At 39.9% G+C, this 24,299-nt stretch overlaps 1 protein-coding gene across 1 annotated transcript in view; it reads right to left on the bottom strand.

Moving 5' to 3' along the window:
- The window catches only part of TG (thyroglobulin), a 147,541-nt gene that overhangs the window by 96,935 nt on the left and 26,307 nt on the right, over positions 1–24,299 (bottom strand). Inside the window, exons 17-27 of the mRNA XM_077173556.1 lie at positions 21,086–21,295; positions 18,711–18,865; positions 18,064–18,220; positions 15,635–15,859; positions 10,758–10,907; positions 9,063–9,233; positions 5,959–6,081; positions 4,178–4,293; positions 3,405–3,513; positions 2,050–2,247; positions 21–188 (exon numbers count right to left, since the gene is read on the bottom strand). Coding sequence (XP_077029671.1) covers positions 21–188; positions 2,050–2,247; positions 3,405–3,513; positions 4,178–4,293; positions 5,959–6,081; positions 9,063–9,233; positions 10,758–10,907; positions 15,635–15,859; positions 18,064–18,220; positions 18,711–18,865; positions 21,086–21,295 — 1,782 coding nt within the window. The remainder of the gene's footprint in view (positions 1–20; positions 189–2,049; positions 2,248–3,404; positions 3,514–4,177; positions 4,294–5,958; positions 6,082–9,062; positions 9,234–10,757; positions 10,908–15,634; positions 15,860–18,063; positions 18,221–18,710; positions 18,866–21,085; positions 21,296–24,299) is intronic.

The raw sequence follows: 24,299 nt of genomic DNA, 5'->3' as shown, positions 1-24,299 counted from the left end.
AATTGAGGTAATTCACTTACTTCCACTGAACACTTGTCCTCCCAGGGTGAAGGAAAACCTCTTCTCCTTCTCATCATAGCTCACACCTTTACACACCTCCCCCATGGCTGAGGTTGGTGTTGGACTCCATCCTTTGGAACTGCAGATCAGCACATCTGGGGAGCTCAGCAAACTGCACAGAATGCTACCTGGGGGCAGGAAAAGACACAGCTGCACCACTGCAATGAGGCTTTGCACCCCAATACTTTCTCTAAGTCCCAAATGAACCCATGTCACTAAGAGAGATACCCTCCAGTATTGCTACCAAAAAAAACCATAAAAAACCAAAACTAAAGAAGCAAATTAGAATCATATGTTCAAATTTGAGTGCTAAGGTTAGCTACTCATACCCAAACTAAACATTTATAGCCTGTTTTTTAGGGATTTCAGGCACATACTATTATCACCTAATAAAATATTACTGTTATCTGATAATATCCAACAATGTTCTTCATAGCACCCCAGACACACATCCAATCTTTTGATGGTCTTGAAATGGTCATGTTCTGAACCAAAAATAAAGCACTTAGATCTTCTTACTGCAGTGGTTTCCTGAACTGGTGCCTGATTTCAGCCATCCCAGGCCTGAGTCTCTGCAGCACAGTGAGAGTGTTTAAGGCCAATGTTCTGGCATCAATCTGTTACCATAACTTCTACACAATACTCAGCTCTTGCTTTGCACTTGGTGTCACAGCTCAGACATTTCTAAGGTTTTATAATGTCCTCTCCAGTTTGTTTTTATGGACTGGGTACATGAGATATTGAATATGCTACCTTTTCCTTATTTTTCCTTTCCTTTTAAGCAAAATGCCAGTCCTAAGTAATGCATTTACCTGTAGAACTGATCCAAATAGACAAAACAGATATTCACCTTCTAGACTCACAAGTAGAGAGAACCCAAAATTTGATTGTAAATATATAGAGAAATGGACTTTACAAGATCATCTAGAATACTGTGATAAAAAAAAAAAAAAGAAGATGCCAAACCAGAAAATAATTTTCTGATTCTCTGGAAACATTTTCTTGAAAACTTTCAGAGATAATTTGTGACAGATTTTCACAGATTTTCTTAAATCTAGGATCAGTTTCCACTCCAAACTGGTGAAGTGCTTGTCACATATCAGCCACTAGCACATGCCTGGATTTCACAGAATCAGAATATCCTGAGTTGGAAGAGACCCACAAGAATCATCAAGTCCAAATCCTGGCTGTTGACAGAGCTTGTCTTTAAATCCTTTAGGCATGTCATTTAAAACTTCACATTTCCTACAGGAAATGCATCCCCAGGAGGAAAGTCAATACTATGTGAGCTTGAAACTAAACTGCAAAAAGTACACACTGGCATAAAGTGCTTGAACTTGTTGGCAAAAATCTGGTTGAGCCAAAATCCCACCTCTGCCAGACTCCATCCATCCCACTACCACTTGCTCTCCTAGAGAGACATCCAGACCTGGGAGATTTTAGCATTTTTGCATGCAATAATGCAACATAATTCCATAAGGCATCCTTTTTTCCTGCTCTTAAAAGGAAGCTGATTTTCATTTGCACCACAAGAACTCTGTCTGGAGGCACCTTCTTAGTTCCTGCATCAGCTGAAAGGCACCAACTTCTGGTAACCAAGCTGTGCTATGTGTGGAGAGAGGTGTTTTCAGAACAATTTGTCTCATCCAGATGGAGATGTCACACACACAGAGAACAGGCTGAGTTGGAAGAGACACACAGGGATCCCTGAGTCCAATTCCTGGCCCTGCACAGAGTCACACCATGCTCCCAAGTTTCAGCAGTGTTTGAGCATTGCCCAAACACTGCTGAAACTTTGTCAGGCTTTTCCCTTCAAGATGCCCATTTTGTTCCAAGAGCAGGTTGCTACCTCAGGTCGTGGGCATTACTCAAACCTTCCCAACACCAAAGAAAAGTCAGGGATGCAGAGACAGTGCGAAGGTGGGTGCACCGTGTTCAACAAAGACTCCTACTCATTTAGCTTTGGTTTCCTGGGCAGGCAGGCAGTACCTGCATCCAGCAGGAGCTGGCTCAGGATGAACCCATCACAGCAGGAGTCCTGGCTGCACTCCTGCCTGCAGAGCAGCTGAGCATCAGTCTGGGATGTTCCGGCTGCTGGGAGCACCAGGGAGCGGTACACGCCCGACAGAACGTTCTGGAAGCCAGTCCTCTCAAAGGCCTTCAGTCCAGAGGAGCTGAATTCCTGTCCTGGGGAGACACAAAGGGAAAGGAGCTCAAGGGGAGCTCAAGGAATGTTTTTGAATTGCCTGCAGACTGGAGCTGGTTGAAAGTTTTATGATCAAAACTCAGTTTTAAAAGTCTTTTTCTGGATTTTGAGTTTCAGAAGCAAGATAAGATCATCAAATGAGGCAGTGCCATTATTCCTGAGTAGCTGGTTGTAATGTGCTGCCAGCAAAGAGCTCCTAAACTGATCTATGCAGTAAGGTTGGTAATATTCCACCCTCAAGCACTCAGTTACACTGTTAGTAACTCCCAGATCAAAATGAAACAAGTTTATCTCATTTAAAAAGTAAAATGTGTCATTTGGCCAGCATAGCTGCATCTGCAATTAAGACTTCTGCTAACAAGGAGGGTATGATTCATAGAATTTTGGTTCTAGAAAACTAGAATAGATCTGGTATTTAAAAGATTATACCAATCACAACTAGCTCAAGGGACTTGATTTATTTTCAGGTGAGACTTAGATCTTTTATTTTTTATTAATATTAATAAATAGTGCCTCAGAGGTTTGGATAGAAGTTCAAAGAACATGGTAAGACCAGAGAGTTTTGACTCAAACCCTACAGCATTTGGTTATCTTGCTTCCAGTTTGGCATGACAATTAAAGCTGGACACCCAGTGGATGTGGTGCAATCAGACACACTCAGGCCATAAATAAATAAGTAAATAAATAAATAAAGTTTGTCTCATTCATTCATTAGCTCATCTGAAATGTTTTCATGGAGAGCAGTTTACTTCTTGGCTGGTATATTACTAGAGCAATTTACAACCAAAAGTAAAGTGAAATTAAATTATGTACAGGTTGGTCATTAATAATGCCTTATGTATTCAAATAACAAACTGCTTAGTTAGGATAAGTCGTTTAGATTTTGAGTTTTTATGGGACTAGTTGTTGGCAAAAATCATCAAAATGGCTCACAAAAGTACTTCTAATTTCTAGGGATCAAGATATGAAAGAAAAATTTGCTGAAGCTTCTGGACTGTCACTAAATGTTGATCTCTTTAACGTATTGTGTCTTCTTAAACAAAGATGCTCCCAAATTTAGTCCTGATCCTCTACAGAAGTAACTACCAGCTTGGACACAGAGTCAGATTTAGGTGAGGGATTCATTCACTTCAGGTACCTCTCTTCAAAAAGGCCATCAGGGCATCTCCCTCTGGGTTCCTGACGTGCAGCAAGCAGCTGAGGCCACTGATGCTAGTGGCAGCAGGGTTCCCCAGGACACCTTGCACCTGAGACAGAAAACAGGCAAGCAAAATAAATATAACCTAATGGATTTCCTCTCCTAAAATACATTTTTTTTATTAAGAAACTAATGGGGAGCAATGAGCAACACAAAGGTTATCACAGCACAACTCCATGTGGACATTTTTCAGTCTTTCTCATACAGACAATTTTTACATTGTCTTTATGTTTTTCCATTTTGCATTTTACATCTCCAACTGAGATCTCAGCTCCTCAATGCCACATTACTGTTTAAAATAGTGACTAGGAAAATAGCACAGTGATAAAAAGCACAGTCCAAACCCTGGGCTAGAAGAAGGGACTCAGAAAGTAGGATTGTTTCAGGTGGCCTAACTACCGACTTGGCTACTTCTAGTTTAGACTATCCAGATTAACCCTCTTTTTAAACCAACCTGATATCCTATCTGCAGGTGCTCAGCATGATTTAGGGACAGCTGTGTGATGTTTCAAACACTGAGGTATTCAGATGTCATTTTTGGAAACATCAGGGTGTAGTTTCTTCACCAACTTGCAGGGATTTATCACTGCCATGGGGAAGAGCAATGTCCAAGGGGTCAGGTGAGAGCCTGCCTTTCTTCTGTGATCTTGTCTACTTACATTGAACACTCAGCACTGTGGTAAAGATACATTTTTAAATATGATCATTCTTACCAATCCAGAGGTGGTGCAGTTGAAGTTGGCTTCAGCAGCACTGTATAACTCACAGAGCACTTCAGTACCAGCAAGAGTTACAGTTGCAAAGCCACAGGCATCTTCCCTCTCACAGCCTGAAAAACAGGAAGGAAATTTTAGGTTTTCTAGCACTTCACATGCAAAATGGTTGCTACAAATTCCACTGCTTACTGCCATTTATGTAGATTTCCTTATGTCTATCAGACACAAATTTAATTAGCAAATGAACTTTAGTACTCAACTATTTTAGTAGAGATTTAAGGATTTTAAATTGAATTAAATTAATGCAGAAAGTTGTTCATCACCTGATGATATAAACAGCTGAGACAGGTCTGACCACACACCCAAATATTTAAAGTCTGCTGGATAATTTTGCCTGAGGCAGGACCCTCACGAACCACTTTGCCAGCACATCACATCTGCCTGATACAGAAACCCCATGGCAATGAAGTTGTGACAAATATCAGAGTGATAGGAAGGAGGGAAAAATCAAATTTCAAATTCTTCAATCATGCTGGTTGCCCCTGCAGCACCCCCCTGGCCACTGTAAGGGACAAAGAAAGAGCCATTCCCTCCAGATTTAGGGGAAGATCCTTCTGCCCTTACACATTCACCATTAACTTACTCCCACAGCTCTGCTCCTAACCTAGGTGAAACATTTTCCAAATCTTTAGTACAAAATCAACCAACTTAGATCAAAACATCAGCTGAAGTGCAAGCTGAGCTATCTGACCTTTCAAGGACTTAGGGAGGGAAAGATTAACCCCCACCCCTCAATGAGAACTTCAGCAGTAATATTTTGTAGTTGTGCTACCATTTATTTACATAACTTATAAAGAAAACACAGCTGAGAGAAATGGAATCAGATTGGTTGGCAGAGGGGCATGATTTCCTCCCCAGGTTTGTTCTCAGGCTCAGTTCAGGGTCTTGCTTTTGAAAATCCCAATTTTCAGGGGAAGGTGCAAGAAATCTTACAGTATAGAGCCAGGATGAGCTCGTGCAGGAAAATCATTCTAGTAATAAAAGGCTTCACATATTCAGTTCTCAGCATGAGAGGTGACTGCTCCAACTAAACTGTGGCATGTGACACAAAGCCACTGATTGGTCAGAATTTTGGATATCTCTGTTACTGCAGAGAGTTTTTCCTCTGCCTCTGACAGCCTGAGCTTCAGGAGACACAAGGTGTCTCCTGAGAGTGACTCAAAGCATCCTGAAAGCAGTGTGGTGATTCCTCTGGGTTCTAGATGATTCTGAACCAACTTAAACCAATGCAATATAGTACATAAACTGCAAGACTTGGCAGAGGAATATCTCTGAACTCCTTCTAATGCCCTTCTGATGTAAGCAAGGACAATTATTCCTATTTTGTGCCAATCAGGTAATTTGTGAAGAGGCAAAAGCTGTCTTTTCATATGTTCTGAACACCTAATTCTTCTTTTGTCTGCACATCTGCACAGTCTGATGAATGTTTCCTGGTTTAAATCTCAGTTCTCATTCGTATTGCAAACTACATTAACTGGCTTTAAAGTCAGATGACTTGTCTGAAGTAGGATGTAAAGTCAGAAGACTTCTTTCTAAAAGAAACATCAATCTTTTCCCTGAACCAAGGTCATCAAAAGTTGTAAATATCTTGCAATTAATTGGTGACAAACTGCAGAAAATATATTTCATCCAGGAGCTTAACTATAAACTCACATGAAAATATTATTATTTTTCACAATTGTTAGTGTTGCCTCTACAGCTTTTCTCAGTTTTCTCACCTGAAATGCACTGAAAATATGTGCTTTGCAGGTCTCCCCCAAAGGACTGAGACTGAAGAATTTGAGCTTCTTCTGATCCATAAATCAGGTTGGAGGCAGGAACTCTTTCAAATTTTCTGAGCACTAAAAAAAAGACAACAAAAAAACCACAACCAAGTAGTATTATCAGTTCCCATTCTGCAAACAGACAATATTTTAGGTAGAAATTGAGCTTGAAGAATTCTGTGGGTAAAGAGGTTTGCTCATTAAATGATGTACCATAACCTCACAGATAATTCAGGAGACAGATGGTGTGAGGGTAGAATTTCTGCTTTGAAATAAAAACTGTCACAAGATGTTTTAACAACCAGTTAGCCAGGAGTGGTCTGGGATTTTACTTTCCAATGAGGCTTCTCTTGCAGCAGCAGACCTGCCATCTCTCATTACTTGTTCATGGCATTTTACCAACTATTGAGTCAAAGGGGGAACCACCTTTCTCCAAATCAGTCACAGAAACAAGAGCCAGCTCCAGCAGCACTTGGTCAGGAAATCCAGAAACACAACAGCCTGATCTCAGCTGTGGGAAATAGTAAAGGTAAGAAGATTTTCAGAAAGCTGGGAAAAGCAGCCTTAGAAACAGACAGAACAGAGAAATTAGAACTAGCTGCAGCTGCAAAGTTTGAAAGTAGAAAAAGTTACAATAGTACAGCAAGCAAGACATGAAACAATAGCTTGAGTTTTAGGCTTGGCTAAGATAGACCTTAAGACTGCAGAAAAATATGCTTAGCAAGACAGTAGAAGGTTTTAAGCTTAATAATGAAATATTGTGTATTGTTAACAGAAAGAAGACAAGAAAGCATTGTGTGAAGCAGGTGTACATGTGCTTTTAGTGATTGCCTAGAACAACTGTCTGTAAGCTTTAGCAATATGCTATTGGCTAGAAAGTTTTTTAAATGCTCTGTAACAAAGAAATCTTTGGCTGTTGCTAGAAGTAAGTGAGTTTTTGTCATCTTCCTATTGTCTCAACCATTTAATGAGGCTGATGCTGCAATAAAAGCTCAAGGAGTGTATTCCAGCAGTCCTGTTCTGTTTGTGAAAAGAGAAAACTTCCCAATACATCCACTGACTTCAGCCCCAAGGCTATATCCAAGCTAGTATGTCCTACATGCTGCTTTATTACTTCTCCATTCCACTTTTCACCTGATCTGACTGTCACTTTAGTGACCAAACCCTTTTACCTGCTCCCTCTGCACTGGACCTGTGCATGTGTGAGGAGTCTGACAAGCAGCACTGCTCACACACTGGGGAAAGCTCATGGGGTCTAGAGATCAAACCCCAAAGGTCACTAAATGGGGTGAGACTCCAGGCTCCAGAGGGTGTGGCCCTGTCTGTGCCCTGCAGAGGGTTACAGGCTGGTGAGAGGACACACAGTGCCACCACCACCCTTCTGAGGCTGCTGCCACCTGTATTACCAGGGGGCTGGTCACAGTCTGCCCACAGGTTAATGCACCAGTGTCACAGGCATATTTTATGAAAAATGCTTCTGCTAGGATTTTTCTCCTGAGAACCTGAGGCCTCAGAAAGGAAATGCAAACAATAATTATTTGCTGCTGTGCAATGCAACAGGTGCATCTTTGATTGCTCTCATGTGGTTGTTTTTAATTAATGGCCAATCACAGTCCAGCTGTCTCAGACTCTCTGGTCAGTCACAAGCTTTTATTATCATTCCTTTCTATTCCTTGCTAGCCTTCTGATGAAATTCTTTCTTCTATTCTTTTAGTGTAGTTTTAATATATAATTTTCTTTTAATATAATATATATCATAAAATAATAAATCAGCCTTCTGAAACATGGAGTCAAGATTCTCATCTCTTCCCTCGTCCTGGGACCCCTGTGAACACTGTCACACACGAGCACATTTGAGTGAGCACAGCTCACCCTGCCCATAGCAGGGGCTTGGAAGTAGAGGATCTTTAAGATCCCTTCCAAGGGACCTCAAGCCATTCTGTGATTCCATGACACATGATTGCTGTGTTTATAAACAGTCATAAATGAATTTTCAACAGTCATAAATATTTGTAGTGACATCTTCTAGCATGACCCACAAAACCAAGCACAAATATCTACAACTGCTCCATCCTGCACAGAGTCAGAAATGCCCAAGCAGAAAGGCTCATGGTAGCAGGAGAATTAAGATCCTGAGTCCTCTCTGCAGAGAAACATCCCAACAACCCCATGACTGAGAGCAACAGAGGCTTTCACCTCATGTTCATAGCTGTGATCGGCCTCTGAGTATGCTCAGAGGAAAAAAAGTTATTTTAACTGAAGATAGTTTTGCAACCTCTTCACAACTGAGGACTTTACTTTTCACACTCCTTCCACTGATCACACTTGTCATAAGACATTGTCTAATTCAAAGCACACTATGACAAAAGTTTCTAAACAGAATATTCCATTAAATTCAATAGCAATCATATGATGAGCATATAAAAACTTCTGGGGAAAAGCAAGAGCTTTGAGGCTGAGAGGTGCAATTAGACCTTACTGCAGGCAGTCTGGGGACTGTCAGATAGATGACTTTCTTTGTTTTTTCAAGTTTTTCATCCTTGAAAACCAGCACTTTGTAGCTGTATTCAAGCAGAAGTAACCTCCTCCAGCCTGCTAGGATGTGTTCCCCAAGTCAGATACCTTACAGCAGGGGCCCAGAGGGTGATGTTATTTTGTGGCTGTGAGGTCATTGCTGAAAATATTCTATTTCCCATGAATACACAGATGAGGGATAATTTTACAAAGAAATTAATAATTTTGCTTCTTTCTCATTAGCCCTCTCATTATTCTTTTGGGTTTTCAAGCAGAGAGCACAAGGGCAACACACATCAAAAGGCAGCAGCCATCTGTGAGTGCAGGAAACCTGCTTCTCTCTCTTCCCTTACCAGAAATAACTTCCCCAGTATAGTCAAGAAATGCAAAACTAAGGAGGAATGTGGCTTAAGGCAGAGGCCACAAGTATGGGAAAGTGAATAACTATGGGACAGTGAATCCCTATAAGCTTTGGAGTGCTCTTCATAAGGAAGCTTCACCTCTGAGGGGTCAAAGCATATCCAAAATTTCCTTCTGCCACTTACCCAAGCACTGCTCATCTGTCAGGAGATCCTCTGTTTCAGTCCAGCCCAGGGCTGCCCCAGAGCTGTCCACACAGAGGGATTTCTTGGTGGCAGGGTCCTGCTGGGAAGGTCTGTACTGGCCATCTTCATCACACTGCAGGCCCTGCTCTCTGCTCTGGCAGGGGGTGACACCTGGTGAAAGGAGAAGGGAAGGCAAAAAGGCTCTTTGATAATGCTGACACTGGGTTTCACAGGGCTCAGAGGCTGGACAGGACCTCTGGAGGTTGTAAGGTCAGAGCCCCCTGCTCAGGCAGGGCCACCTGGAGGCTGTGCAGGACCCTGTCCAGATGGCTTTCACCCATCTCCAAGGACTCCACAGCCTCCCTGGGCAACCTGGGAGTGACATCTTGGTTGTCCTCACAGCAAAAACCATTTTCTGATATTCAGAGGGAGCTTCCTGTGCAGCCACTGGTGCTGCCAATGCAGTAGGACAGTGTTTCAGAGCTGAAGGACAAAAGTCTCCTTGGCACAGCAGAGACTTCAATGAAAATTAAGCAAAGATTTGCACAGTATTTGCACACTCTGAAGCATGGTAGTCTCACTGCTTTGTTGCTATTTCAATTTGTGTTTCAAACTTTTTTTGAATTCTCTGTCATGCATTAAATCTCTGTTGCTGTATTTCCAGTACTGCAAAGCAAAGTCAGGAGAAGGAGCTGTACTTTCATCCAGGTTTGTTCAGTGACTCCTGCAATGGATCTGTGAGCAACAAGAAGAGCTATCACACCAAGAAATTCAGAAAAACTCTTCAGGCTCTTCAAGGAGACAGCAGGGACTGAAAGAAAGGAGGAGGGTAATGTGTAACCTGCCCTTTTGGAGAGGGCTGGCATTGAGGAGCAGCACAAAGGTAAAGTGGAAACCAGGCAGGGAACAGGATTAGTAAAAAAATTGCAAATGTACATTTCTAAACCCTAAGGAGAAAACTTTTAAGGACACAAATCCAATACCTACCCAGGGAACACACATGGAAAAGAAGAATGACAACCATAGGCAAAAGCAAATTGTTGTTGGGGTACATTACAATAAAAATGGGAGGTTTATCCCACCTAAGAGAATAAATAGGTTGAAAGAGAACAAAGTAGATTATACTTAATGACACTTCCCAAGAAGACCATTCTTGTTGCTCTTATTTATATCTTGTGTTATATAATTCTGTAGACAAAACTGAATTTTTACCTAAGAACTGGTTTTCTGTATAGAACTGCACGAAAAAAGCAAATCATTTAAGCTGAATTCACCAGCTTTAGTGAACATTTCAATAGTTCCTTTGTGAGAAGTGCTTGTATTTGAAGGAGAAAGAGCTACACAAAACAGGACTATTTTAGTGTTCATGGAAATGACAATAAATGAACTTCATAAGAATTTCTTACTGATACTGAACACCCAGATATCATTCCTGAGGACCATGAACATGTCTAGAGGAACCACAACATCCTGGACGAGACTGACCACTTGTTTCTCATGCATTTTTGGTCTAAAAACCAGACAGTTTGTACTTTGTAAAATGCTTTTGAATGTATGCAGAAGGGATCATATCCATCCAAAAACCCCCAGAGGGAGGATTAATTTTTTTTAAAAAAGCTTAGAGATGAATAAAAAAAATCATTAGATATTTGAAGCCAGAAAATAAAGGATATGGAAAAAATGAGTTCAACTTACAGTGATCAGCAGTGATTGCCCCATAGGAGTTGGTAGTTTTGCCCACAGGACACTTGATACAGAAGGAATGTCCTGTCTGATACTGATAGTAGCCAAGAGGGCAGGGAATGCATTCATTGTTCTGGAAATAACTGCCTGGAGGACAAACAACTGCAAAGAGAACAATCACCTTATTACTCCTTTGGAATTCAACCACTTCTGGCATTTGCACACATGTGTGGGTGTGTATATATACACATATATATATATATATAAAAGATACATAAATATAAATATATAAATATATATGTTCCAAATGTATATATATATATGTATGTATGCATGTATGTGTATATATGTATAAAATGCTGATAGATTTGCCATAGGCTTCAAGCTCTTCATAAATGTGTTTCTAAGTGGTAGAACAAAGTAAGCACCCTTTAAGTGATCATTGAACTCATAAATGACAGGAAGATAGGCTGTGATATGTTTTCTCAGATCACCCAAATTCTCTTCTTGAATTAGAGCACATGAAGCTCTTTGGAAATGCCAAGTCCAGGCCTGATTCCCAACTGTCAAATCCATTTGTAATAAGATAATGCAGGTGGATGAGTTGTGAAAGAAAGCAAAGGAAGACGAGCTACAAAAAGAGTAACTTCTAACACTACAAACAGAAACAGGAAGGTTCTGAGGAGCAGAAGCTCCAAAACCATCATACAGAAATCCACCATATGGTAACACTTTTATTCAGAATTCCTGGTAAAGAAATTTTTGTTAAGCACTTCCAAACTAAACAGTAAAGGCTGGATTAAAAGCCACTAGCTGTGCACATGACAACCCAAACACAAAACAAAAAGGTGCCCTCAGTGATGTTCTTAGTCTGTATCTATATAATTTTCAAAACAATCAGGAGCAATATTTCCAGCTGACTTGTTGCATATTACAGAGAAAATTCTTTATCTTCTGGGATGTCATGGAAAACTGTCTTTCCCTCCAGAGCATTCAAATGAACATTAAAGCAGAAGAGTCACAGACATATTTGCAGGACAATACCCCTGCTTGTTATTTCACAGCTGCTTCCCAGATGTAGATTTCCTTCAAAACACTATCAAAAGTATATTTTGGGACTTTGACAAGGTGCAAAACTTTATTTCTGTCCTTGCCCTGCATACTGATAGAAGTTTAAGTTTCCATGAGAGAGAAACAGCAACAGAATATTGGCCATTCTCACTACAAACCATGTGATGAATTGCTGTTCTGGCCAACACACCAGAATGTAAATGAATTTAACTCATGGGACCACCTAAATTAAAACAGACTAAAAAGGCAACTAGTAGGAAAATTGTCCTATCTTCCTTCATCTTCTGTAAATAGTCCAGTGGGAAGGTCTGGGAGGATTCAACTGTGAGACTGAAATTTTCCTCCTAATATGAATCAAGGCAATTACTCTGAGCAAAACACATATCTAAAATCAATTACAGAATGAAAAAAATCCTGGATCAGTCAGAATTCTCCTTTCAGACACCCATCATCTAATACACAAGTGTCTGATGTGTTTTAAAGACAATTTCCAACACATGCAAAAAGCATAATACTCATTGAACAGCAGTAGAAATTAAAGTGAGATGAGAAATCCACACCTAAATTGAAGACAAAATGCAATGAATGAAGAGGCTAATTAAGCAATTAAAGTTTAAAAAGAAACAAATTAAGCTTTTCAAAGCACTCTGCTTTTTTTTTGTCGTTTTAGTCACAAGGTAAAAGAAACATCTGTGTTTCTTATCACATTTTGAGCAGGAAAAATTGTCTTTTATTTCACATGTTGGATTGACAAAAGGGCACAAAGAACAGTAAAAAATGTTGGTGCAGAATCACATTTTCTAGACTCTTTAACTCTTGGAGGGACCTATCACTTCAGCTACAGGCCACTCTGACATAATCACATGTAGGTTCAGTTTGACCCTACAAGTGAGACAAACCACTATATTGTATTTCTTTCAAGCATTAACATGAATACATTTTAACACCATAAGAAACTAGAGAACAACTTTCAACCAAAATATCAGAGCTAAGTATTAGCAGTGGGACCAAACTGTGTAACCCTAAAACACACCAAAAAAAAATTTAAAAAAAAATCAAATAAATTTAACCCTTTGCTCCTGCATGAAATTTGGAACTTATTCTCAATTCTAATTGGACTTGGGCTTCTGTGTACCAGGGGAAGAAGCTGCAAAATCCAGGCTGAGGAGCATCTCCCTGTGAAGTGATTCCACAGGGATACTGCCCTTCATTAAAGCCTCAGCTCTCACCACATTGAGCAACTTCACAAACTGTCCCAGCTGATCATTGTCCAATGCTTGCCCTGCTCCTGCTTCCCTCCAGGGATACTGGAAAATTTTGGAATATCAGATTCTTGATATAGATTATTAGAAATTATGTCTTCAGCAGTCAATCATTCATAAATCTAGCCCTTTCATTTGGGTTATATTATGTTTAAAGCAAATCTAACAGAATCATCAAGCATTTTAAATAAAAAAGAACCAGCATAAAAATGTTCTTAAATCAAAAGGTTTAATAAAAAGGTTTTTAATAAATGGTTTTTAATAAAAATAACCAGCAGAAGACAACGCTAATTTACAAACAGCTTTTAGGTTTTTCCCTGAAATAAATGGGGGAGAAGGGTTATGCTCCTAAAGTCTCCCTGGACAGTTTCTAACTCTCTTAGTTTTAAATCATACATTAGCAAAAGAAAGTGTCTTTTCTACAATTAAAATTTAGCTAAAATAATATTGTTACCCCCAACTCTTAAGGAATTGTATTCATAGCTACCTGTGACATAACATAAATCAGTGTAAGGCTGAGACTAAGAACAAATGTGATATGAGAAAAATTAACATATGATAAATGTTACCCATTTGACAGGCAGGAAAACATGAAACAACACAACAATAGATGCAAATAAACAGATTATTGTAAGTAAAATACAAGAGACAAAGAGGTAGATCCGTGTAAGTTGCATGTTCATATATTAATTAATATATTAAGCTTATTGAGAACACCAAAAACCTGTTGCTACTGAGCTTCCTGAAGGAAAAGCAATGACATTGACAATGAAATAAAACCAAACAAATCAAAAGGATAAGGATCTGAAAACACAATTTGTATTTCAAGAACAAGCCAGAACAGGAAGGAGAAGAGAATAAAGAATCTCTGCCACCCTCACACAATTATGTTTTCTGCTGTCACAGGTGATGCTTCTTACTAATTGTCACTATTATTAGTGGGGAAACAGACCAAGACAGGATGGATGAGTAGGATCTATCTATCTATCTATCTATCTATCTATCTATCTATCTATCTATTAGAAGAACCAGAACCTGAATTCCTAAGTTCCCTGTTCAGAATAAAATATGCAGTCCTGCAACACAAACCAGTGTCCAACAGCAGGTACACTATGACAGCTTAGAGTACAAAATCTCTGTCAAAGGCTGGAGCAGTCTCCTTTCCACATATCTTTGATGTCTGTTTTACTGAGTGACATTTTCCACAGCTAGCTAGTTCAAATATGTATGAATTAACTCACAAGGCAAGTTAATTCACTGCTTCCTAGAGGCCTTTATGCCTGGCAGGCAGGACTTGGCAGAAAGATCCAGTTCTTTGTAAGTTCTGCTCTAGGTGATGGATTCTACTTAAAAAATGATAGCTTTAAGCAATACAACACTATATCTTGTTAGGTAGCTGCAAGTTGCTATGGACTCTGGACTCAGCAGGATTTTTTTTTTTTTTTTTTTTTTGCATGTGTTTAAATAACGCAGATCTGAAGTGCTTTAGACTGTGGAGAGGAACTGAACCTGCAGGCAATTTACCCTTAAATGTCCAGGCTGGAAAATGCAGCAGTTCAAAAGTGTTCAGCACTTGATTACCTGACCCAGGCATAGGAAACTCTGAACTTAAACAGAAACACCACACCAAGCAGGTAGATAAGTTTTTTTCACATATTTTGATGTGCTTCATAGCAAAGAAGTGATTAATATCTGGAAACATTTCCATTAGAAAACTTATCCAAAACCTTTCTCTGTTATCTTATACCTACAAGTGGTACCTCTCTCCTCTGCTCCCTAGATTAAAAAGGGCTAGGGATAGTGAATACATCCCAATAATGGCATAAATGAGACGTGGACTCACTGAGGACAATTGGCCAACAAGAACAGCCAAGATCTGAAGGAGGGTTGGTATTGATAGAAACAAGAGTGGGGCTGGTAAGGCAAAGGCACTTTGGCAGCATGGCCTGGTACCAAGGAAATGTTGGCACAGCCACAGGGAGCTGTGGAAAAGGCAGGTTTGGCAGCCCTAAGCAGGATGCTGGCAGAAAGGCAGCCTGTTCCAGGGAAGCAGACTAAACAGAAGGAAAGAAGAAGAAAAGAGGGCAGAAGTGCAGTTAGGTCTGGGTGTTGGCCAGCATCAAGGAAAGCTTCCATCTGAGCTGGCTGGACTTGGCCCAGGAATTCACAATCCCAGGACTTTTGGCATTTCTGCCTCTAGGTTTCTATTCCAGGTAATGAATCATTATCTGAAGCTCTGGCTATATTATCTTTGTGAAATCCTCTTATTAAGGATCATGTGCATTACAGAGTGACCTTCTATCACCAGACAGATCTAAAATGTTTACAAAACTCTCTACACAATGTCAGTGCTATGATGCCTATTTCCAAATCATTGGTTCAACACAAGGAAAGAACGGTAAGCAAAGCACTAAATCCCATCTCTCCCATTCCCATTGGTGCCTCACACCTTTCAAATATGAACCTTAAACACAAGTTCACTGATGACTGTCTAATTTCTGCTTTATACTGATTCCTGACAACATCTAAGAATGGAAGGCTAACAATGAGACCTACCACATCCTTGTGAATTACGGCCTGCTTTCCCAGGAGATGAAATTCTTCTAAACCCGCTTCTACATCTGAGCTGCACACGGGGAGACAGATCAAACTCTTCGTCCCGGGGAAAATCAATGACAGAATCTGCTAGGAACTGCTTGGAATCCAAATGCAGCAGAAAAACACCATCCTTAATCTCTTTTATAAATGCTCCAATGAGATTTTCCCCAACAATTGCATTTTCTATAGAGGGGAAAAAAATACAACAAAATAGCATGAAAGACATTTCCGTAGTACAGGAATGGATAACCACACAGAAACTGATGGGTTGAAGTTAAAAACAGAGGCAGATGCAGAAATACAAGCATGTTAACAAACAGCAGACCATAATTAATCTGTACAGCATCTATAAAATTACAGTCTTACTTTACTCTGTTTAAATACACCCAAAACCACCTCAAACAGAAGGCCCCAAAGCTGCCTTAGCAGGTAATGGAAGTTGGAACTTAATGGGACATGATGGTGCCATGACCATACAAAGAGAGCAAGTTCTGCTCTGTCTCTTCTGAAACCATACAATCATTCCCTCAAAAAGTTATTTTTGTACTACAGGTAATTTTTAGTGTGGAGAGGGTCAAAAAGGTAATTTCCTCAAAGAGTAACACTTTCAAAAGAAAAGTTGAATATAAAACCAAACACACTTATACTTTGATTCACTTTCTGCAAACTGCTTGAATATTCCCAGGGGCAATGGAATAGTAGATAAAATATAATTGAGATTAGATATAATTTAGATTAGATAAAAGGAAGAAGTTTTTTTACAATGATGGTGGTGAAACACTTGACCAAGTTGCCCAGAGAGGCAGTAGATCCTGCACCCCTGGAAATGTTCAAGGGCAGATTGGAAGGGACTCTGAGGGACCTGACTGAGTTGAAGATGTCCCTGCCCATGGCAGAGGTGTTGGATTAGATGACCTTTAAATGTCCCTTCCAAGCCAAATCATTCTATCACTGTATTTTGTGTTTCCCTTACGATATGGAACAACTGGATGGATGTAAACAATATCAAACTGTAGAGCCAGGAGCTACAGGACCACTACAGCTGCCATCTGTGTCTTGAAGGATTTTGATTCAGTTCTGGTCAAGCAAAATTGCTGTAGGACACATATCTCAAAGCCCCAAAGTTAGAAGGAAGAACACATGCAAACAGAGCTATTTCTTTTTAGTGCTGGAAACACCTTTCCAAAGCAGTAAAACTGGAGAAAAGGTCACACAGAATCACCAAGGTTGGGAGAGACCTTCAAGATAATCTAGTCCAACCACCAACCCAGCAGCACCATAATCACCCCTAAATGACATCCTCAAGTGACACATCCAGATGCCCCTTGAACACTGGCAGAGATGGTGACTCCACCACTTGCCTGGCCAGCTTGTTCTAATGCCTGACCATTCTCTCAATGAAAAAATTTCTAATATCTAATCTGAACCTCCCCTGGGACTACCTGAGCCCATTTCCTCTTGTCCTGTCACTTGAGACCTGGGAGAAGAGAATGACTCCCACCTCCTTTCAGGCAGCTGTAGAAAGCAATAAGATCTCCCCTTTTCTCCAGGCTAAACAGCCCCAACTCCCTCAACTGCTCCACTTCAGACTTGAGCTCCAGACCCTTCTCCAGCTCCATTGCCCTTCTCTGGACACACTGTAGAACCTCAACATCCTTTTTGAAGTGAGGGGTCCAAAAATGAACACAAGATTCGAGGTGTGGCCTCACCAGTGCTGAGTATGGGGGTCAATCACTGCCCTGGTCCTGCTGGCCACATTATTCTTGATACAGGCCACTGTCCTTGATATGCCCACAGAGGGCATTTGAACTTTGGATATATTTTTAATATATTTTATATTGAAGGAAAATACTGACTGCTTTGAAAGAAGTTCCTTATACCACCCCTAATTCTCATGTAAACCACAGCAAACAACTACCAGTCAGTGGTCTCTGTACAGTTGCTCTAGGATGTCAGAAGTAAAGATCATTCTTTAGTGTCAAAGGTAATGCAACTAATAGAAAAAGAAGGAAAAGGGAAAAAAAAAAAAGAAAAAAATAACTTGGAAGAAATTATTTGATTTTTTGACAATGTGTGAATTGTGTTTCTCTGAATACAATGAATATAAACACTTTTCCACCACTGAGGACTTGCCAATGGATATTAACATCTGGGACAGTTCAGCTCATGCCTGATAAAGTAATTTGCAATCCTAGTTAAGGCAGCTGCAGTCCTATCTGAAAGAAACATTCAATTATAGCTTTTTTCCACTGTGGTGACAGCCTGAGAAGGGAAATATATCAACACCAAAAGCTCAAAAAATACCCAGCATTATAAAGACAGGGAAGCAAAATTATTAAAAGCAAATCGAGTTTAATCCACAGAACAATCAGAGAAAGAAAAATTACCAATATCATGTAAGTCAGGGAGAGAAGCTGTGGGGATGTTTTCCAGCTGAGTCCTCCACGTGATGTTCACTCCCAGGCGATCCACGCTCAGGCACTCGACATAGACAGTGGAATCATCACACATGGAAACAGAGCCAGTTGTTCCAAATGCACTCACCTTGAATGCAGAATTAAGTGAAATCACAGTTAGACAACCTGAGAACTTATTCTTGACTTGCCCTATTCATTTGCACTGTGCTATACTGAAAGTAACACTGTGAAAAGGGGCTGTAAAAACAGAAGCAAGAAAATTTAATTTTAGCAAGCCATACACTTACTGTAAGAATAGTCAAAATATTCTATTCCATTGAAACAACTTTTTAACAAATATTGGGCTGGTGTGACATGACTTTTATGGCTGGAACTAAACTGATCTGATGATGTGGTCTGAGACTAAACCTATTTTCCCACTCACTCATATGAGAGTGCTGCCAATCCTGACAGATTTCATGGCCTATTCCATTCTTCCACATTTCTCAAACAGGCAAAGGTCTATGTTGTGTTTCACTTTTTTTTTTTTTTATTATTTTTAATGCAACATAAAACCCAACCAAAGAAAACAAAAACAAACCAAACAAACAAAATCCACCAAAAGGAATTTAAATTACCTGGAGGTGACATAAACCACGAGCCTTCAATTCATCTAAAATAAATATCTGGAATGCCTGGAGTAATCCAGAGTAGTCAGAAGTACATGTCTTCTCAGGAGGCAGGCGTAGTTGAAAGTGTGTTTGAGCTTGGACTATCTGAAATAACTGGAGCTCTAAAATGAAGGAGAGAGGACATTTAGTAACCTCACTAATGAGGAACCTGACCTTCAGAGGTACTTTGAGAAAAGACAACATTGATTTGACATTCTCACTTTGCATCAAAAACATCTCCCCACTTTTAGATGAAACCAGTAGAGCTGTCAGTAGTAAATAACAAGCAGCAAGATAATAACAAGCACAAGCTTGATAAATATAAATGTTGTGCATTAGAGAAAAAAAACAAGTGGTACACTTACATAATAATGAAGAGCTATTTTACACTGGAGCACTAGCTCACAGAAGGATAAGGACAATCTGGATCATTACTGATACTTTCTCATAAACCTTAGCAAATAAGAAGTTCCAGAGAACAATATGAAAGCTGACATTATGTCAATACTTAGAAAAGAAACAGAAAGACAGGAATTATTGACCTGTCGATTTTCACTTCCCTTACATGCAATCATGAAAACACTTCAATTAAAAAAAGAATTAGATGATGAAAGCAATTAATACTAATGTAAATGGGCTTTTGGAAACCCAGCTTGTCAAACTAATTGGGAGTAAGTTTTAGTAGACAATAAATTTGCAGAATAATGGTGTTGCTATGGATGTCTACAAGAGCTTTCTGAATTTTTGATAGAAAACCCAAGTGCTGCTAATCACACAAATTGATGACAAATTGTGAGCTCATCAATCAGAAAATCAAAATCTATTTTATCAGTTTTTAGCAAGAAAAAATGCAAATTTCTTATCTCCCCTGGAGTAACACTGATCCCAGGCCCCGTGGAGAGTTTGTTATCTCAGGTTCAGCACAATGGCAATGTGGTCATTCCACCTCCAAGTGGAGCTGGCTCTTATCCCACCAGGCTGGACAAGCAGCAGAGCTCTCCCTCATTCAGCTCCTCTGCAGGCTCTCCATGCATCACATACAGGGGTCACTGCTGGAGCACAATACCTCACCCCAAAAAGGAGCATGAGAAAGCCTGGGGAGCTTCCAAGGAGAATGGCAGATGGACACAAACCCCTGCTCCTTCCTGCAAGGCACAAAGCCCTTTCCCTGCTTAGTTTCTCAGAGAGTATTTAAAGAGCTGATTTAACCACAGTCTCTAGATGTATACATAAAGAACAGGAAACATGATTTTTGAGAGTGAGGGTAATTATCCATTGGAACAAATTACTAAGTGTTGTGGTGAATTCTCCATTATTGTGAAGTTTGTTCAATCACCTTCTCATGCGTTGGGAATTTCTTCTTTCTCCTTAAAACCATGCTCTATTCCAAACACAAATTACTGGGGCAAGTCCATGGCTTACAGTAAACTTTACAGCAGATTGCCACACACTCCCCTCTGTCCCTACAAAGTTATCCCACTGCCATCAGGAAAACATGAAAGTTATTTCATAACATGCTACAGAAACCTCACAAACACAATCACAAACAGACAAAAATTTCAGTCTGAAATGAAAAGTTTTGTATTTGGAATAGAAGAGTTTAACCCATTCTGAAGACTGTTTAATGGGAGTAACCTATTCTGGAAGTGAAAAGTAGCTTCAAATTTGGCAGGAAGACCTGCATTTCTCAAAGTTCAACACTGGTACAAATTGCCATTTTGACCAGAATGTATGTCTTTTTAAAATAATTGAAAAGGCCAACACTAATATTCATTTACATGAGCTCTGAATGGACATCCAATTCTTACAAGATTTAAAGTGCTATTTTTTTCTTGAAAGCAAAATGTTTTGAAAAATACCAGAAGTCAGCCAAAAACTACAACAATAATCCTTAAGAACACACTGCTGCAAAAAAGATGCAGAAGTAACAGTGACTTGATTATGCAAATAAACAGTCAAGTTCTGCCAAATTCAAACATCTGGCACTCATCTGTTCTTCCAGGGCTAAGTAGTTCCATCAGAATCACTTATGGTGCCAGCATCTTTTAACTAACAAGAAAAATCTGCATATAGATTGAATAGCTATTTATAGCTCTATTATTACAGGCAAGAGGGACAGTTTCTGGCACAGGGGCCAGCCAAGAGCCAGAGGTGAAGATGGCAGAAGACAGAACACATCTTCTGCACCTCAACTTAGCCACTCCCCTATAACTTATGGTTGTTATTCACACAGTATTTGTGCGATAAAAGCTGATTTTTGCACTGTTTACACTGCTCTGAGCCCTCCCCAGGCCCCAGAAGATCAAACCAGATCAGATCAGATCAGATCAGATCAGACATACTCTGGCAGGCCTGGAGCAGAGGGGCAGCCGAGACCCAGCGCCGCTGCCGTGCGTCGCACTGGAATGAGGTGCTGGGGGTGGCACTGTGGAAGCCCTGGCGACACAGGAGCTGGCACTGCTGGATGCTTGGAGCTTCCCCAGGGATGTTTTCACAAAGTACAACCCCATTGGCAACTGCTGAGGCACCAAATGGCAGAGCACACTGCGGACCTGCAGGCACGGGAGAAAGGGGAGATGTGTTAGGGGCCATGATGACTTCTAGGACAAAGTCCATAAATCCCTCACATCCAAAGATTCAAACCTAGACAGCACCCTGTGCCCTTGCCACTCATCAGCTTTGACCTGGTTTGAGGGCAGTTTGGTTCAGTTTACTGAAGCTGATGGAAAGACACATATTGACTGTGATGGGTAATGCATCAGGCCCAGAAAGGGACGTGCGTGGTTTCTAGGAACAGATACATTTTGAACAGTCATGACTAAATTTCAGCAGGAAATGAGAAGGAGATTTCTAAACAACAGCAGACCAAACCTTTATAGAAGATATCTATCTAACCAACAGCAGAATAAACCTTTATAGAAGATATCTAGTGGAAACAGGGAGAGCCAAATAAACCTCAGTTCACCTTAGACTGAAGTTTGAAAGGTTTGAGATCAGGAACTCATGACTGTGGTGTCTGCAGCAGCACCAAGATGTTTGTAGTGACCAGTAGGGCAGAAGGGCAGAATATACATTATATTAATAAGTCTGTTACAGTGGGCTAGCAGGGTTTGAATGACTGCACTCTCTCTCTCTCTCTCTCTCCCTCTATATATATATATATATATATAGAGTGCAGTCATTCAAACCCTGCTAGCCCACTTTAACAGACTAATTACAGTGATAATTAATTTTTACTAATCAGTACAGGCCAACTACTTCACTCAATATTAGCCAAATACCAACTTAATTGCTAAATATATACAGTAATAGTTAAACACTTGTTAGTTCCAGAGCTACAAAACATAAGAAGAAAAAAACAACTTCCTCACTTATAAATAAATGCAGAAAAAAAGATGTTATCATATCATACAATTCACTTGCTTGGTGTATATATAGATCATTTTCCAAATTACAATGCTCAGATCAGACCTAAACTTCCTGATCATTGAAGGGAGGCAAACACTGATGATGGTTCAGGTCTGAGCACCCTCCCTCTCCCCTTCTGATGGAGATTAATTCCATAACTAAGTAGCCACATCATTTAAAGATAAATATAATATATCTTGTATTAAACTTTCAGTTAAAGTATTAAAACACTGCTGGATGAATCTCGAATCCAATGTGTGCAGTACATCTTTGTTTTCCAACTCTAAGCATTTCAATGCCAACAAAAAAAAAGCTTTCATATCTGCCTCTCTGAATTGCCAAATGCATATTTTTATCCAAGTCTCCTTTACAGCAACTTTTTTGCAATAACTCTGTAAATGGGGCCACTGCATTCCTTCTCTTCACTCATTGACTCCATAGCCAGACTCTCTCAGTAAAGGTGGAAACCTGGAATCCTTGCTTAACAAACTTCAAATAAATCTCCCAAGCTTTTAGGACCAGAAGGTATCTCTGTAAAAGAGATAGTAATACTCATCCTGGCTGTTAAATTACAATAATATAATCTTTATACAGAGTATTTAAAAATCAGTCTGTGGTTTCTTAATTGCTCTGGCATGTTTTTATATCCAGCAATTTGTATCCAGTCTCAGCTGAAATGGGCTACAATCTCTTACTGCCTGTTCCATTGAGATTTGGTGTGTGAGCCAGGAAAATACCCAGCCCCCAAAGCAGAAGTGATCAATGGTTTCCTGGTGTGGTTCAGAGGTTTCAATTCACCATCAGTAACTTGCTCATTTATCCCTCTACAGATTACACTTCATTTACTATTTACTAAGCCCGTACCATTTTGTCATTGCTCTGTTTCTTGGTCCTGTAGGAGTGAATCAGAATCCAGATGAATCTAACACTTCCTTCATAGATGTTTCCAAAGATTTTCACAAGGAAAATAACAACTCCAGGACCTTCTCTGGAAACCCCTCTCCTCTAACTCTACTCAGAGTTATGGGAAATGGGCATGAGGATGGGAGATGCAAGAGGACTGCTGGGATACTTGGCATTGTCTCTCCAGTGCATGCCAGCTAGAAGAAGCTGCATTCTACCTCTTATGGAAGTGATTAAAGTAATGAAAACCTCCTGGCATGTACTGGACACTGAGTTATTACTTTCTGTTTACAGCTGTCTGTTCTGATGCTGGAGGAGAAATTTATCATATTTTCCCACCACAACAGCTTATTTTGCTGAAAGGCAAGATCTCCAGAGTAGCAGTATAGTACTCCTTTTTCCTTTTTTCTGAACAATTATTAGTAATTCTCAGGTCTAGAGGCATAAGGCTGGGCAGACTGAGGAGAAAACTAACTTTTGATTCCTTCATTTTTTACACAATAACTAAGTTGTGTATCATGAGAAGTTCCGTCGCTATTTCAAAATCCAGGGAATTATTTCAATCTTTATGCAGAAAAAAATGAATAGCTTTCAGTAAAACCAGGCTTCCATTATATTTTCAAAGCAGTTCTCCTTCTCAGCTCAGTATTTTAAAAAGAAAGGTCATGAATCACTATTAGTCATTATTTTCTCTAGGAACAGTACAGGATGGCAGCAGCACTGTACTTATGATAGCTCTGTTTCTCTGAAGAGCTAAAAACCTGCCTTGGATGTCTACATTCAGGTGACTACACCACCCTACTTTGGAGCTTATCTCCTCAGAGCTCAGTTGGCATCTTCACACAACCCCACAAGCATGGGGCAGATACAGCCATGGGGTCTCCTGCTGGCTTCTCATAAAATCCCATCCTCAGAAATCTCTATTGATACAAGAGAGTGCAAAGAAAATTATTGCCAAGTTGGCTAGCAGTTACCTAGTTGATAAAAACCTTGCAGGCAATTGGGTTGACACATTCAGGTATTTTACAATAGAATTGTAGAATCATTAAGTTTGGAAATGACCTGTAAGATCATTGAGTCCAGCAACTAACCCAGCACTGTCAGCTCCACCACTAAACCATGTCCTTAAGTGTCACATCTTCCATTTGGTCAGTGAGCACAAGCCTGTGTTGATCTTTATACAGCAGAATCACAAAAGGAAACTGAAGCAAATTATGTGGTCTTGTTTCCCTAATTTTTTTTCAA

Source organism: Agelaius phoeniceus, chromosome 1 (genome assembly GCF_051311805.1).
Source record: "Agelaius phoeniceus isolate bAgePho1 chromosome 1, bAgePho1.hap1, whole genome shotgun sequence".
Classification (NCBI taxonomy): domain Eukaryota; kingdom Metazoa; phylum Chordata; class Aves; order Passeriformes; family Icteridae; genus Agelaius; species Agelaius phoeniceus.
This window is presented reverse-complemented; position numbering and strand designations above follow the sequence as displayed.